The sequence below is a fragment of the Melanostigma gelatinosum genome (genome assembly GCF_949748355.1).
Source record: "Melanostigma gelatinosum genome assembly, chromosome: 21".
NCBI classification, from domain to species: Eukaryota; Metazoa; Chordata; class Actinopteri; order Perciformes; family Zoarcidae; genus Melanostigma; species Melanostigma gelatinosum.
Genome location: NC_136654.1, coordinates 12,446,974 through 12,464,871, shown reverse-complemented (window position 1 = coordinate 12,464,871; position 17,898 = coordinate 12,446,974). Strand labels below are relative to the sequence as shown.

General features: G+C 40.4%; 1 protein-coding gene across 1 annotated transcript in view; it reads left to right on the top strand.

Annotated features, from left to right (window-relative positions):
- Positions 1–7,228: 7,228 nt before the first annotated feature.
- The window catches only part of ryr2a (ryanodine receptor 2a (cardiac)), a gene marked incomplete at both ends in the record, with an annotated part of 170,918 nt that continues 160,248 nt past the window's right edge, over positions 7,229–17,898 (top strand). The window contains one exon of the mRNA XM_079293495.1: positions 7,229–7,276. Within this exon, the coding sequence (XP_079149621.1) occupies positions 7,229–7,276 (48 nt within the window). The remainder of the gene's footprint in view (positions 7,277–17,898) is intronic.

Here is a 17,898-nt window from a genome sequence, read left to right as displayed (position 1 = left end):
ATGTTCATTTATTGAGATGCCCCTATGGACCTTGTTATAGGAGGTAAAGATCAGGAGAAGTAAACATGAAGTGTAACTAGAAAATGCATTTCCTGCTGAAAATGCGTTGGAATGCTGAAAGCTGAAATGAATCTCAAAAACATTGCTGAAAATAGATATCCAATTTAAAAAAAATTGCAAAAAGCTGAATAATTCAAAAAGTTGAAAGATTACAAATATGAAGTTATGTCACCCCTCTCCTGAAAGAGCTGAACATTTTGATATTCGAACGGTTTCTGTAGTTTAAAAGAATTCCAGCAGTAGTGATATTTGTTGTAGTAGTAGTAGAAGTATTATTCGCAGTATAAGTATGAGTGGCATTTGAATAAGTACTAGTTGTAGCAGTAGTGATATTTGTAGTAGCAGTAGTAGTAGAAGTTGTCGTTGAAGTATTTGTAATTAGAAGAAGTAGTAGAAGTAGTAGTATCAGCAGTCGTACTAATAGCTGTAGTAGTATTAGTACTGGTTATTAGTACTGGTAGTAGCAGGAATAGCAGTATTAGCAGTTGTGGTATCAGTAATAATAGTAGTGGCAGTGGTAGTAATAGCAGTAGTGGTAGTAATAATATTTATGGTAGCAGTAATAGCAGTAGCAGTAGTAGTAATAGTAGCAACAGCAAAAGTTGTAGTAGTAGTGGTAATACTAGAAATATTAGCAGTAGTAGTAGTTGTCGCAGTATTAGTAAGAGCATTCATTATTTCAACAAAAAAGCCTAATTTTGAGCGAAACGTTTAAATACAGTTAATCCATGAGGCTTTTATTTTGAAAGGGTGGGACTGGGTGGGGGAGGGACGGGGAGAGGAGACATAATCATCATGTTTGAGACATAAACAGAGGTTATTAAATGACAGTGTTACGTGAATCTGGGGGGTGACCCCTCACGATTTTTAATTCGATAATAAAAAAATTTGAAAAAACTAATTAATTAATTATTTTTTTTTAATTATTTCTATTTGGGTTATTAAAACTTCCTTATGTAAATGTTTTCAATTTATCTGGAAATAATTAGTAATAAGCAAATAGGAGGCCTTTCGTGTGAAACACACAAAAGATTGAGCAGAGTTATCTTCGTACCAACATTGATGCCCAGAAGGCAGAAGTTTCTGCCGGCGGTGCATCAACCCTTGCGATACACCAGAGGGACCCAGACTCCACGTGACCCGTGCCCGGCGGAGCTGGTCCTTCCCTGTATGAACCCCTGGTGCCGTAAGATTTGGCTAGAAGGAGAGGATACGTTTTAATCCGTTCCCTATATGATTTTCACACCTGACCGTGCGGGAGATATTGGGGAAAAAGGGTTCCCGAATTCTTCTCCCTGTTTTGCCTCGCGCACTGCTTTACTCTAAGATTGACCTTTACCGGGTTCTAATATTGTACCGAATATTCCTTAATTGCTGACCACCAGCCCGGTCGAAGGCTGGCTTACTGTCTTATCTGACTCGATCCGCAGTAACTCACATGGACAGTGTAGTCTGTCGCTCTGACTATCATTTGGTTTTATAAGAGTCCAGTATTTACTGGTCTCTTCTATTTACTTTTTGTTTAGATTTTTCTTAATCCTTTCGTAATTGATAAGATCCTGCTTGAGAGCCCAAACAGATATAAAGCTCTTTCAAACGCAAGCCGGTCTCTCCCGGGTGACTTCTCTTAAACTAGAGCGAAACTAATTTGAATAAGTATCAGTGTGGTTTGTGCATGTAAAGAATGCAATCAGTAATGTACCGAGCTGGATTAAACACCACTTACCTCAGGGGCTGAAGGGGATCTGCTGAGGCGTAACCCCTCTCTGGGCTGGCTTCTCAAGAAAATATGAAGAAAAGGATTTGGTCGAAGAAACTAATTCGTTATTTATTTATTTGCATTTAAATCAAAGTATAGTCTCTTGGTCCAAAATACAGAGAAAAAATCGTTAATCAAAATGTAAGAAAAATCACTTAAGTATTCAAAAACCCCTTCAGAGTAGTTTACAGACAAATGATCTTTAAAAGCACTGACTCAGCCAGCAGACTGGCTGGCTGTGTAGGCTACGGAGGAAAAAGTTAATGATTCACCCAGCGCAGGAATAGACCGAGTGAGCTTTCTCTCCTGACTCAACTTCAAAAAATCTTCTAAGTATTCTTAAAAACTCTGACTCTCAAAGTCCGGAGATCTGCAAAAAGTTAAAGTTTTTTACCTCCGTGTAGGCAGAAGCCCGCACGGGGTTCGAGACTCCTCACACGACTCCGCACCACTCCGCACAGCTCCTCCGAACTCCTCTGCTGTTTCAAAACTGCCCCTATTTATACTCGTCCGGGGCTCAGATCTCTGACTTCAAACGGATTCCTACACATCACATCAAACATATCTTCAAACAGAATTTCAAACATCACTTGATTGATTACACCAAAAAACCCTTACTCCAGGGTAATCTTTGAAAGCCCGGGTAGGCCTTTGTTTTTATATGAACCCGTCAGCATTTTCAGCGACTTCACTGTCAAGGGTAAGTTTATTTATATGTACCCCGAGGCCTAACTAATGACCTTAACGCCCTACCATCTTCCTAGAACTGCTGACTCGGTCTTGTGACTTTGTCTGGAAGTTCCCTTACTATTACTCTAGAGCAGGGATTCCCAAAGTGGGGTGCGCGCACCCCTGGGGGTGCGCGAGCTGCCTCTAGGGGGTGCGCGAGAGGAAAAGTGTAATGGCGGTCTGATGGTGTAATAATATTAAATATAAAAAAAAAATGTAATTTTAATTTAAAAACTGTCAGGTGGGACATCTGAAGCTATCAGTCATAAAAGAGGAGAGGGACAGAGAGAGAGAGAGGAATCGGAGGCGAGGGGAACGGAGAGGTGCGTGGGGAGAGACCGGGAGAAGAAATCGAGTCAGAGGAAGATGAGACGGAGGAAGGAGGAAGGGATTGCACAGACAAATCGGGAGCACATCGGCCCATCGCGGAGTCAAGGTGAAAAAGAGGAAACGAGAGTGAGCATCAGACTGGGAAAAAAAGAGGGAATATGATGAAAAGTATCTGTGTCTGGGCTTCACTTGTATTGGCAACGCAGATTGCCCAAAGCCACAGTGCGTGGTGTGCAGCGAGGTTCTGGCTAACAGTCTGAAGCTCTTATTTACGTCGCCACCTGAACACCAAGCATGCCAGTGCAAGTCAAAAGCCCCTTACATTGTTTATATCCAAATTGGAGGAGTTACAAAACAGCCAAAACAACTGCAGTCTCATTCATGTGTTGGTCTATAAATGACGCACTACGGGCTTCATATCTGGTTACAGAATAGCGAGAAAGGGGCTACCGCACACAATCACTGAAGACGTGAGCTTGCCAGCTGCCAGAGAGATGGTGGAATGTATGATTGGGGAGAAAGAAGCAAAAAAGTTGGACATGATCCCGGTGTCCAACAACACTGTGTCGCGCCGCATCGATGCTTTGTCCGAAGACATCCTGGCTACATTAGTCGCTCATTAATTGTAAATTAAATGTGATAATCTGCCTCTGAGCCTGTGCGTGTGTCCTCACATCCGTATTGCCCTTTAAAAGTGACGCCTTGTGTCACTGAAAGTTATTGAAACTTTGTTGCAGTGTTTCAGGGCGTTTTCACACCTTCAGTTCGTTTGCTTTGTTCCGATTCAGGGATTAATATGATACAATGTTGCACTTGCTCCTTTGTTCGGTTTGTGTTCACACTGCAACATTTAACAGCGGACTAAATCTTGTAAACAAATGCCACGCGCGAGCAAACTGTTCTCTCATTGGTCCGATTCTTATGCGGCTATGAAGGCTTAAAAGGCTCTGTTGCGTCTTTTTTTTTTTTTTTTTTTTAATGTGGGTGCGCGAACCCGGTCGGGATGTAGAAGGGGGTGCGCGGCCTAAAAAGTTTGGGAACCGCTGCTCTAGAGTAATGATTAACTATTTTAATGGCCCAAACGTGTTCGAGTGCCTCTGCCCCCGGCATCCCGGATGAATCGTAAGTGCAATCTGCCCCCTTCATCTCCCGGGCAATTCTAAGCCTCCATCTTTGTTCTTTGTGTGAACTTGCTGGCTCAACTCTTGCACTTCTCATGAACCGAGAAGCACGCCTGGGGGTGTGTGTGGGTGTGTGTGTGTGTATAGGTGAATGCGTGTGCGCCCACCCGTACACATCAGTGCAGCAGGGGGTTTTGGACAACAGAAGCCTGTCTGTCTAACCGGTGCAATCTTATAAGAGCCTCCGAGTCATATGCCTGATTTACACAAGGCTTTGCCGGTAGAGACATCACGATTTCGCAAAACCTCCACCGTGTTCAACACAGGCTTCATCACAAGCAGTTCAGTTAGAATTCACTCTCTGGGGCTTTTATTTTGAAATGGGGTGTGGGGTGTGGGGGAGAAGGGGAGAGGAGACAGAATCATAATGTTAGATAAACACAAACCGGTTATTAAATGACAGGCTCATCACAAGCATTTCAGTTAGGATTCATTCTGTGGGGCTTTTATTTTAAAATGGCATGTGTGTGTGTGGGGGGGGGGGTGGATGAGGGGGGAAAGACCTCTAAAGATCCCTAAGACCTGAATGACTGTATGAGAGACACAGAGAGAGAGAGAGAGAGGGAGAGGAGTGTATGTGCGCGTGTGTCTGTGAGTCTGTGTGTTTATCAACATCACTAATTGGCTCAATCGCAAACACCTGTGTGCCTGAAGCCATTTCATGGAGATAAAACAGGGAAACACCTCTCAAACAAATCATCAAAACTCCCATAACCGTAGCTCCTATTGCTCCGATATTAATAATTGAGGGGAAGAATGACTTGAAGAACAGATTCTGTAAAAATTGTGTCTGTAGTGTAACAAATGTGGCTTAACTGGCGATCTAGAAATGGGGTACCGTGTTCTGTGGAAGATGTTTTTGAAGCAAAATTTAACATTGGTCTCTATGGAGCAGAAAGTTGGTTTTCCTCTCAATTAACGGCGTCTGTGTCAAATGTGGAAATCTGTGGGATTCCACAGTCATTTTTCTACAAGGACAATATTAGCTACTTCTACATCCAGAAATTATGCATGAAGAGTGAAGATTGTGGACACAGTGGCAAAACACAAATGTTTTTTTCACAAGAATCTCAAGCTGCTCTTCACTCTAGCGGTGACGTCACGCACTCCAAGCTGCGCAATGCACACCCATTATAAAGTCAGAAAAGGGCTGAAAAATCATAAAAGTTAAATTGCTGCAGTTCGAAAATCGTGTTGGCAATAGTTAAGGGTTTTCTCAACATTTGAAAGTTGAAATGGTGTCTGTAGCTGAAAGTATGAGGAAGTTGAAGGATTTGAAAGTTGAAGAAGTTTAAGAGGATTTGTAAATATTCTCCATAGAGATCCCATTCAATAATAAAGTTGCTAAAAGCTTAATAATTCTAAAAGTTTAAAGGTTAGAAATAGAAAAAGTCAGCAGACATGAGCTGAAGGAGCATTTTGATAGTTGAACGGTTTCTGTAGCTTAAAAAATGAAGAAGAAGCATTCCAGCAATTATGAATACTGATGTTAAATTAAGCTATGATGAGTTTTCACTGTTAATTTAACATCTCTATTACATGTTGATGCCTCCATGACCAAGTTAAGCAGATGAGACTGAGGACAGCTATGTAGAAGAAAAGATGTTCACTTTGCATAATATGTAGCTTGACAGAGTTCTCATGTGTGTCCTGGTGTTCTCATGTTTCCTTACCTCCTCATCCCTCACTCCCTACCCTGGTGTTCTCATGTTTCCTTACCTCCTCATCCCTCACTCCTGTAACTGTCCGTGCTGGATCCTTCCCCGTTGTTTTAAAAAGCTCAATAAATGATTAGCATGACGTCATCCAGCTAGCCAAACCTGTCTGGTGTACAGCTATACAGAAGCTCCGCATGTACTGCTTCCCTTTCCCGCGAGTCTGCTGTCTGATTGTGAGGTCAGGCTGATCTGATATCAGCTCTTTGGCTGCAGAATCTCCGCCAAAGTTCTCCTCTCAAACGGGTCTTGGAGGAGGAGTGCTCGGGCTGGCGCGGGCGCCTGTAGAGACTTCTCCTGACGAGAACGCGCAGCGAGGGGGGCCTGATCGTTCTGGCTCCAAGCTGAATCTATTTGAGGGCGCTGATTGGCTAAATTGTATGTCACTCATTTATATCTTGAATCAGCAATTGGCTAAACTGCTTCATAGACCCGCCTCTTTTGGGCCAAAACGATCAGGCCCCCCAAACTGCGCGTTCTCAGAGTGTCGTGCACACAGGCGGAGAGGACGAGCAGGAAAAGCATATATTTTGCGCAGATATCATATTTTACACATATTGCTGGGTACATTCCATAGTTCAGAAACACAAATATTGACAATTTGTATAATTTATGATTATTATAATTTTTATTTTTATTTTTTGTGTGGCTCATGGTGGGGCCATGCCCCATGGCCCTCTATTGACCAGCCGCCACTGCGAGTGACTGTGTTAAACTAAAACTCTATTTCCCCAGACACTTCTGAAGCTCGAGCGCAGCGAAGCTTTCTGTGGTCTGAAAGGACGCTAAGTGTGTCGTCGACAGAAGCAATATGCACCAGTGTACGCTGTACATTGCTGCAAGGCAGGTGGACAAGTGCATGATTGTACCTTATGGCCTTGAAATATTTATAGTGTATAATATATATATTATTTATATATATATATATATATATATATATATATATATATATATATATATATATGTAATATAATATACTGTATATATATTATTTATATATATATATGTAATATAATACACTGTATATATATTATTTTTATATATATGTAATATAATATAATATACTGTATATATATTATTTTTATACATAAGTAATATAATATACTGTATATATATCATTTTTATATATATGTAATATAATATACTTTATATATATTATTTTTTATATATATGTAATATAATATACTGTATATATATTATTTTTATATATAGGTAATATAATATACTGTATATATATTATTTTTTATATATAGAGAGAGAGCGAGAGACTCGCGCTCACACCTGTGCGGCTCCTCCCTCGGTGAGCGCGCGCCATCCAATGAGAGGCGACTTCCACTGCGCGTTGGCTTTTGCCGTCTCAAAACACGCATACACCGCGACGCGCGCGCACACCCCAGCCAGCCTGTCCTCCACACGCAGATACAGCACGAGCATCTCTGTGTGAAAAGCGAACCATGGCCGAGGGAGGAGAAGGCGAGGATGAAATCCAGTTCCTGCGAACTGTAAGTCGTTGTCATGTTGCACCGCGGTGCTCGGTGTCACTGCGTCTTTCTGCTCAGTGTGTGTGTGTGTGTGTGTGTGTGTGTGTGTGTGTGTGTGTGTGTGTGTGTGTGTGTGTGTGTGTGTGTGTGCGGTTGGGGCAGGTAGTTTACCGCATTAAGGATGACAGCTCCGCGAGGTATCCCTGGTTAGTGAGTCCGCATCATGCTGACAGAGGACCTGGAGCAGTGGGAGTGGATGAAAACACAATGACTGACAGTGAGAAAGACACCGGAGGACAAGCGAGATGGAGGAATCGGTGTTTTCAGTCGTAGCCGGTGTCGCTGTCATTATTGTCTCAGAGAGAGAGAGGAGTTGTGCGGGCTGCGTGCGTGTTGGATGGAAGCGGGGCGCACTGCGGTGCAGACTGGCAGCGTGAAGTCTGCTGCTGCATCTGCTTCACTTCACTTCAATTAGCTTCTATGCTGAGGCAATGCCACAGCACGCTGCGTCTGTGTGCGCGCGCGCGTGCGTGTGCATATGTGCATATGTAATGCTTCTCTTATAATGAAGTAAAAGCTTGTATTGGACATGGGAGGAACATGTATTCACTACACCCGAGTATTCATTTTGTCTTCTTTTTTCCCCAAAAAACATCTTAATATATATATGAATATGTATGTTAGGGAACCTATCATTTGAAATGAAAGCCTGATGACCCTTTCCTCCGCCAGGCCTGACATGGTTGTTGCCGTTGCAGTTTCCAACCTCAGTATCTTGACAAATAACTGCTGGTTACTGCAATGCTATAGCTGCTGGATGCTACAGTCATCCCACTGAAGGAAATGTAATGAGAGGCGCCTCACGGATGCTTTGACACACCAGCAGACTGCATTTTAAAGCTGCACCATTATTTCTTTGTTCATAATGGGTCAAATAACTGTGTGATATTAGAGGAGTCAGTCAGGCTGACAGACCCACAGACAGTTATCACCCACTCTGCAGTTCCTCCATTAAACCCACGGTATGATACCTGCCAGTTACACGTAGTGCTGAACACAGTGGTCATTTGGCAGCTAAGAGACACTCTTTAATACAAGAGTGAACATTGTACTATGAGTGATAATGTTGCTCCGTGTCTTTTGGATGTGTAAGCAAATATTTGCTAATGCTTATAATGCACTATGTCAAATGTGTGCCAGAGCTTAGTGCCAGTATAGCATTGGTGCCTCTCTATATATTAATGCTTTAGTACATTTAAAGAACATCCTGATTGTGTGCATGTCTTTCTGTTATTACTCTCAGCTGGTTCCAGCCTCTCAAACGTGTACATTTTCTGATCTTCTGATAGTAAACTGAATATCGTCCGACATCACTTTGTGATGTGCATTTTTAACCATTTCCTAACATTCTACCAACAAACAACAAATCGATTAATCGAGAAAATAATCAACATATTCATCGATTATGGAAATAAATGGTGTAAATAAAAGTGTTTTCTGATCCATCACTGACATTACAGGAGAATGTTGAGCTGCTTGGAGCAGTCTTCAGGGTGTCTGCTCAGGCACTCAGGGGGAGCTGCGAGTACAGCAGCTCCTGTTCTTTGTGTTTGTAGGTATCGTTTGATTCCATTAGAATTCCTCTGGGTATGTCTGACTGGGACCCAGGATGTACTACATATCGAGCCTCGGAGCTTCTTGGTTTATCCCCCGGTGAGTGTGGCCTTGGTGCAGGGTGTTTAGTCTGCTGCCTTCAGGACCCGGATATGAACAGAAGATATCCAGATTGTATGCATGCCTTTGAGGTGAGGACAGAACGACTGCAGTTGTGGTTTGTGGTTACTGCTCAAGAGGCCACCTGTCACCGTTTCAGCATGTTGTACGTATAACATCAACTATGGAGACTCTAAATGAAGTGCATTAGATCTGTAGTGATGCAGTAGTCGGCCAGTGGATCAAACTAAATGCTGAATTGTCTGCAGGCTCCAACACATACGTTCCTCAAAGACATTTTGGGGTCCCATTAAGGAAGCAACCATGAGACCCAGGCCAGCAATGATTGTGTGTTGTGGTCCCAAGCGGTAAAAACATTCAATAGTGCATGAAATTGAGCAAAATAGAAATGCCTTCACAATCAGCAACTCCAAATTGGGAGATATTGAAGTCCACCTCGTGCTGATAATTATTGACAATGATCTGTTGAATCTGCAGCAGCACACCTAATGAGCTGTGTATGTTTGAACCGCGGAGTCATGTGTAATAAAGCATATTATTTTAATATCAAGCCACCTCTTCAATATGTTTTATTTGATATCGTTGAAGTTGTTGACAGTATTTTTTAGCGTGAGTTCATCTTCATTTCGTGCTGCTGTAAAGTGATATAAGCTGAAGACCTCTAAAGGTCTCATCTAGTGGTGAGGATGCAGATTGAACCAGCTGAACACCCCTCCGCTCACTCCTCCCTTTCCCAGTGTCTCGGAGAACTACGGTGGCCTTCAGGTGACATGGAACATGAACGACTCTCTAGAGCCAGTGTTTGGTTTGTCCATGCTGGGCTACCGTAGCAACATGGAGGTGCAATATGGCAGACACTCCCTATGTAGATATGAAAACACAAGAATTCAAGAGGGGAAATGTAGTTATGCACGTTTACACTTGATGAGTATTCTTGTGTGAATTGTTATGTATCGTTATTGGTCTTTTGGAGTGCTAGACCTGAGAGTGGGGTGCTGATATGTCAGTTACTTAGTACCCCTAAAATGACATCAGGCCCCAGCCTGGGTTCCCAAGATGAGACGGTCCAGAACCGAGACGCGCTACTCACCAATTCAGTGTGAATTGATACATTTAATAAAATGGCAGCATATGCCGCACATGCCAAGCCGCACTTCAACCCCTGAATAGATGCCCCTCAATCGTACACACCGGCCCTTTAACTGTTACGGCAGCATCAAAAGTGACATGTTTCTAGAGATAATATATTATTCTGCAATCCAACATACATGGCCTAAGGTACGATAAAGTATTGTATACTTTTTTATTTGTTCGAAATTTGAATACGATAATCATCAGTCAATACCAACATTTATCACAACGTAAGAAGTGGACGTAGTCATCGTGATGTCATACATTGGTTTGGCGCTATGAAGCCTCCAGTTCAGCGATATTGAACTTCGCTATCTAAGTAACTTTTAGGATACAGGGTTGGTGTATACGTATATGACAATAAAATCCTAACTTCCTTTAATGAAGTATTAAATGAAGCCGCATGCTCTGGTGCCTTTCCCTGGCTGCACTGGGCCAGTGGCCCTCACACTCTGAGCGCTGCCACTCCTACCAAAGAACCCCAGACTGAGAGAAACCTCCATCCCCGCCGCATCAAATCCCAACATTTGTTCTGCTTTGAGGTTCTGAATCTTTTGCTGGGGAACTTAAAGCTACAGGAGACTTAAAGCTCAACGGAAAGTGAAGTCATTATTTTGGGATCAGGTGGCAACCTCATGTTCTGTTGATGCAGAAGTGTCTTAAAGCTGCATTCTCTCTCCTGACCACCAGGGGGCGACTCCTCTGGTTGTATCGAAGTCTATGAGAAAATGACTCTACTTCTCTCTTGATTTATTACCTCAGTAAACATTGTAAACATGAGTTTATGGTCTCAATCTCTAGTTTCAACTCTTATTCAATACAGCATGATGTTCATTTAGTACATTATGGTCCATTTAGAGTCAAACAGACCATAAAGCAGGGGATGCTTTAGGGCGGGGCTTACTGTGATTGACAGGTTGCTGCCGCTGCCAGAGCCGTATACGTCATATCTCACTGGCACTCCTCTGCATTCCAAATATGGTACTCAAATTGGTGTTTTACCCCAAATTATAAAAAGGTGTTATATTAGGCTTTTTGAACAAAGCAGTGTTTACTGAAACGTTCCTTCAAATGAAAACAGAACAATGTGCAGGGACTCAGTGCAGAAGTGGTCCTGGGTCCTGTGTGGAGCAGGGTTGGATGAGGGGCGGGAGGAAAAAGCAATAGTCCTCCATCAGCTGTCCTTGTAGCTCACTCACACAAAGAAACGGATCAGCCCGTTTTCTCTCTCTGAAAGTTTAATGACTTCCCTCCTAGTTTCATAAATGTTATGTCCGCTCTACGAGCCACACAAGTCCCTCACCATCTATCAGCCACAAGGCTCACCCACACAGTGTGTGATCAGGGCTGACAGGGTGCAGTGCACCATCCTTTTGGCTTTAAGGTGGATCATACCATACGAGTACACTCACATCGATGTCCTCCAGTGCGGTGGCCGACAAGGACGAATGAACTAAAACAGCCCAAAACGTCTCGACGAGAAGAAATGTGCTGGAGCTTCTCAAAAATGTAACAACAGAAACAAATGCATAAACAGGAAATACGCTGCAAATACTGAAAGAGTCAAAAACACACAAACCCTGAAAACAAGTGCAACAGAAAAAGGGCTGCATATCCGGTCCACATAATGGAAGTTGTCAGAAGGACTGTAGGGGGAGCGCTGAGTGGAACAGCTTGATCTTCAACCAGAGAGAGCCTCGATGAGAGAGCGTGGTTGTTCTTGAAGCGGGAAGAAAAGTGGATTAAAGAGTTGACCAGGCGGCAACCTCTGGAGGATGCAAGTATTAGAAGTGTCCTAATACTTGCATTCTCTCTACTGACCATATCGTTGTGTAGTATGTGGAAGTAAAATGGAACAGGTTCCAAAATGACAAATCTGCTTGACCTCGCGCGACCTCTCTGTACAAACAACTCTATAACTTTAGTTTGCTTCACTTTATCAAAGCCAAATCATTTTTAGAAACTACTGACATGTTGTGCTATGATTTGGGATTGTTTTTAGGCTTTCAGCTGCAGTATTTCAAAGACATAATTTCAATAAAAGTGTTTTTTTTTCAGGCGAACCTGAAACTTTTCAATTTGAGCTGTGTGCCATCTTCATTCACTATTAACCAGTAACATATACACATCATTACTCATCTCAACAAGTCTCTCACAAGTGTTACCTGTATTATACCATCACAATTATTAAAATAAACCTTGTAGTTACAGATCTGCACTCTCTTTAGCATGGGTATGCAATTTAAGCAGAGGCCTAAAAATAGGGCTGGAGTCCAAGAGGTGTTAAAACATGGCGTTCACAACTCGCTTGACTGTCGGACACTTTCTCAAATGGTTCACTTTTTCACAATTCAGACATTTGCAATTTTCTGGCTGTCTGACATTCAATTGATGTTTGTGCATGTTTTTTGTGTGTATGGTTTTTTAAAAAGCGGAGACTTTTAGCACAAATTCTTTGATGTCAGCTGTCTGTTATGAAGGCTCCTCATAAAGGCAGCAAATAGACACAAGCTCTGAAATCATTTTTTGAAAAGCATAAAATAACTTCTTTGGCTATTTCTGGTCCTCCTCAGGTGCACAGATACTGTCATGTTGTAGGTGACTGTCTTGAAATTCATACAGAGTCAGTGATGCAGCGACTGAAAACACGGGTGATCTGCTGGATGCTGTGGTGCCAAAATCTTGTTGACCAAGAAAGAGTACTAAGATATCAGCATATTGAAGAACAGGCTTTATATTGCACAGTTAGCATGATACAACCAGAGGAGTCGCCCCCTGGTGGCTATTAGAGAGAATGCAGGTTTTCAGACACTTCAGCATCGGCTTCACTCGGCAGAACTGGAGGTTGCTGCCTGGTTGTTGCTGGCTAGGATGCTGTTGGCTGGTGTTATTGTGGACAAAAGTGACGTGAGTATAACTTGTTCTGGAGGGGTGTTTCAACTGTGACACCCCCACCCGAGGTCCCTGCGGCCGATCGGTCGCGGCTGTTTTCTGTCCTGGCCCCACAGTGGTGGAATGAACTCCCCACTGACCTCAGGACAGCAGAGTCACTGCCCATCTTTCATCAGGCTGAAGACTCACCTCTTCAAGAAGTACTAACCAGAACCTTCACTGAGCACTTATTGTATTCATATTAGTTTGTTGCACTTATTGTATTCACACTAGTTTGTTGCACTTATTGTATTCACACTAGTTTGTTGCACTTATTGTATTCATATTAGTTTGTTGCACTTATTGTATTCATATTAGTTTGTTGCACTTATTGTATTCACACTAGTTTGTTGCACTTATTGTATTCATACTAGTTTGTTGCACTTATTGTATTCATATTAGTTTGTTGCACTTATTGTATTCATATTAGTTTGTTGCACTTATTGTACTCATACTAGTTTGTTGCACTTATTGTATTCATATTAGTTTGTTGCACTTATTGTATTCATATTAGTTTGTTGCACTTATTGTACTCATACTAGTTTGTTGCACTTATTGTACTCATACTAGTTTGTTGCACTTATTGTATTCACACTAGTTTGTTGCACTTATTGTATTCGTATTAGTTTGTTGCACTTATTGTATTCATACTAGTTTGTTGCACTTATTGTATTCGTACTAGTTTGTTGCACTTATTGTATTCATACTAGTTTGTTGCACTTATTGTATTCATATTAGTTTGTTGCACTTATTGTATTCATACTAGTTTGTTGCAGTTATTGTATTCATACTAGTTTGTTGCACTTATTGTATTCATACTAGTTTGTTGCACTTATTGTATTCATACTAGTTTGTTGCACTTATTGTATTCATATTAGTTTGTTGCACTTATTGTATTCATATTAGTTTGTTGCACTTATTGTATTCATATTAGTTTGTTGCACTTATTGTACTCATACTAGTTTGTTGCACTTATTGTATTCATATTAGTTTGTTGCACTTATTGTATTCATACTAGTTTGTTGCACTTATTGTATTCATATTAGTTTGTTGCACTTATTGTATTCATATTAGTTTGTTGCACTTATTGTACTCATACTAGTTTGTTGCACTTATTGTATTCATATTAGTTTGTTGCACTTATTGTATTCATATTAGTTTGTTGCACTTATTGTACTCATACTAGTTTGTTGCACTTATTGTACTCATACTAGTTTGTTGCACTTATTGTATTCACACTAGTTTGTTGCACTTATTGTATTCGTATTAGTTTGTTGCACTTATTGTATTCATACTAGTTTGTTGCACTTATTGTATTCGTACTAGTTTGTTGCACTTATTGTATTCATACTAGTTTGTTGCACTTATTGTATTCATATTAGTTTGTTGCACTTATTGTATTCATACTAGTTTGTTGCAGTTATTGTATTCATACTAGTTTGTTGCACTTATTGTATTCATACTAGTTTGTTGCACTTATTGTATTCATATTAGTTTGTTGCACTTATTGTATTCATACTAGTTTGTTGTACTTATTGTATTCATACTAGTTTGTTGCACTTATTGTATTCGTACTAGTTTGTTGCACTTATTGTATTCATATTAGTTTGTTGCACTTATTGTATTCGTACTAGTTTGTTGCACTTATTGTATTCATATTAGTTTGTTGCACTTATTGTATTTGTATTAGTTTGTTGCACTTATTGTATTCATATTAGTTTGTTGCACTTATTGTATTCATACTAGTTTGTTGCACTTATTGTATTCATATTAGTTTGTTGCACTTATTGTATTCATACTAGTTTGTTGCACTTATTGTATTCATATTAGTTTGTTGCACTTATTGTATTTGCACTAGTTTGTTGCACTTATTGTATTCATATTAGTTTGTTGTACTTATTGTATTCATATTAGTTTGTTGCACTTATTGTATTCATATTAGTTTGTTGCACTTATTGTATTTGCACTAGTTTGTTGCACTTATTGTATTCATATTAGTTTGTTGCACTTATTGTATTCATATTAGTTTGTTGCACTTATTGTATTCATATTAGTTTGTTGCACTTATTGTATTCATATTAGTTTGTTGCACTTATTGTATTTGCACTAGTTTGTTGCACTTATTGTATTCATATTAGTTTGTTGCACTTATTGTATTCATATTAGTTTGTTGTACTTATTGTATTCATACTAGTTTGTTGTACTTATTGTATTCATATTAGTTTGTTGCACTTATTGTATTTGCACTAGTTTGTTGCACTTATTGTATTCATATTAGTTTGTTGCACTTATTGTATTCATACTAGTTTGTTGTACTTATTGTATTCATATTAGTTTGTTGCACTTATTGTATTCATACTAGTTTGTTGTACTTATTGTATTCATATTAGTTTGTTGCACTTATTGTATTCATACTAGTTTGTTGCACTTATTGTATTCATACTAGTTTGTTGTACTTATTGTATTCATATTAGTTTGTTGCACTTATTGTATTCATACTAGTTTGTTGCACTTATTGTATTTGCACTAGTTTGTTGCACTTATTGTATTCATATTAGTTTGTTGCACTTATTGTATTCATACTAGTTTGTTGTACTTATTGTATTCATATTAGTTTGTTGCACTTATTGTATTCATACTAGTTTGTTGTACTTATTGTTTTCATATTAGTTTGTTGTACTTATTGTATTCATACTAGTTTGTTGTACTTATTGTATTCATATTAGTTTGTTGCACTTATTGTATTCGCACTAGTTTGTTGCACTTATTGTATTCATATTAGTTTGTTGTACTTATTGTATTCATATTAGTTTGTTGCACTTATTGTATTGGCACTAGTTTGTTGCACTTATTGTATTCATATTAGTTTGTTGTACTTATTGTATTCATATTAGTTTGTTGTACTTATTGTATTTTTATTAGTTTGTTTCTGTACGTTGGCTCTGGTTTATGCTTTTATATGCTTGTTTAAAGGAGATGTACTCATGACTTCTGGTGACTAGTAGTTCTCTTGAATACACTTATTGTAAGTCACTTTGGATAAAAGCGTATGCTAAACGACTGGAATGTAATGTAATAATATGAAACATGGCCAATACTAGCTGACACAAAAGAACAATTCAAACTTGTCCAATTGAAAGGAAGTGTGGAAGATTTCTTTCCTTTTTTCGACTAGGTTGTAGACTAGATGACCAAGTTGACCTGTTTTGTTTTCTGCTTCTTCTACTGTGTTCACTGGTGGATTACAGCCATGTGTAGCCTACAGTGCCAACTTCTGACCAAACTAACCAGTAGCTCAGTTTCTGAATACTTGATCAGCATCACCCAGGCTGTAACACTAGTTTGAGATCTGCGTTAGAGACCCCTCTGCTCTGATTGGTTGTTCTCCTTTGGGTCTGGTGAAATCTTACAAATGCCTTTAGGAGCACTAAAAGGAGGCAGAGGATATCGGTCTGTCTCATGTACCATTGTCAGGATGTAGTAACAGTCTGATTAAATATGACAAAAGTTATTTTTATGTTGTAGCTTTAATATGTCCAGCCTACTTATTGCTGCAGTTAATTGAATGCATACAAATTAAAAATTTTGAGCAAGGTGGCAAATGGTAAATAACCATTATACTAATATTTATTTAAAAACAAAAAATACTTTTATAAATAACATTGGAACCCTATTTTATAAAAGGCAATGTAAGATACTGATGCACAGACTGTCGTGTAGAATCAGAGTACAAGAGCGAAATACATTACAGGCCCGGAGGGGGGTGGGGGGGGGCGGGGGGGGGGGGTGGTAGGTAGAGGACCCAGGTAGAGGACTTTAAAAGTGAAGCATGCTTTGAAGGTGACCTTCAACAGGGTTCAAAGGATGAACCTAGAAAGAGGGCCGACATGAGTCACACGTTCAGCAGGGGATGATGGGTAGACTGCTACAGTCCTATACTAACAGGCAACAGCGAAACAATTAAAGAAAGCACACAGGAACAAAGGGTTGTGTCATAAAGCCGTGAAGCTTCAGTTAAGCCAGGCTTACTGTTGAGAAACCCTGTTTCATGAAGCAGGTTTAAATAGCTCTCATATAAGTTTCTGTGGAAACTGAGACCTCCACACGAGCCTGGTCCCAGTCAGGCTGGTTATCACTGAACTCTACCTCAAGGCCAGTGTTCCAATCAATCTGCCAGATGGCGCTTTCTACACACGTCTTCCCCAAAGACCCGAGGCAGAACGTAGCTCATATCAAATGCATCACTGTTTGATGAACTGTAGCCTGCAGTTATTGCCGACGTGCAGTGTGGAGCTCACACCGGCTGTATACGCTCAGGTAGCGTGCTACCAGATGCACTGACATATACGCTCACTCAGCTGCCAGTTTATCAGGTCCACCGAGCACTAGGCCAGACTAATCCAAGTGTTCAAATGTTTGAGAGAGGCGTAGACTCAAAGACGTATGTTTGAGGGTGTTTGTGGGGCTGTTGAATTGTATTGTTACATTGACAGGTGTTTCCATTGTTTTGTCCATCCCATTTATATCAACCAGGGTAGGCTTAATAACAGAAACATAATTTTGTCTGCCAATCTTCTGGGAAGGCTTTCCACAAGGTTTCGGAGTGGTCTTGGATTGGTAACTGTTGAGTCATTGGTATTCAGCCACGGCTCCATTAACTCTCTAGATCAGAGCGCCAAACATAGTCTAGATATTTGATAGTCTTTCTGTGCTCTGGAGGAATATGAATCTCTTTTCATCAAGCTGCCAAATTTCTAACAGTTGAAGAAACCACCTTTTGTGCGAACCTCACCGCAGTGTGGACACTTGCAGAAAGGATCAGCTGTTCATGTGTGTGTGGGAGCAGG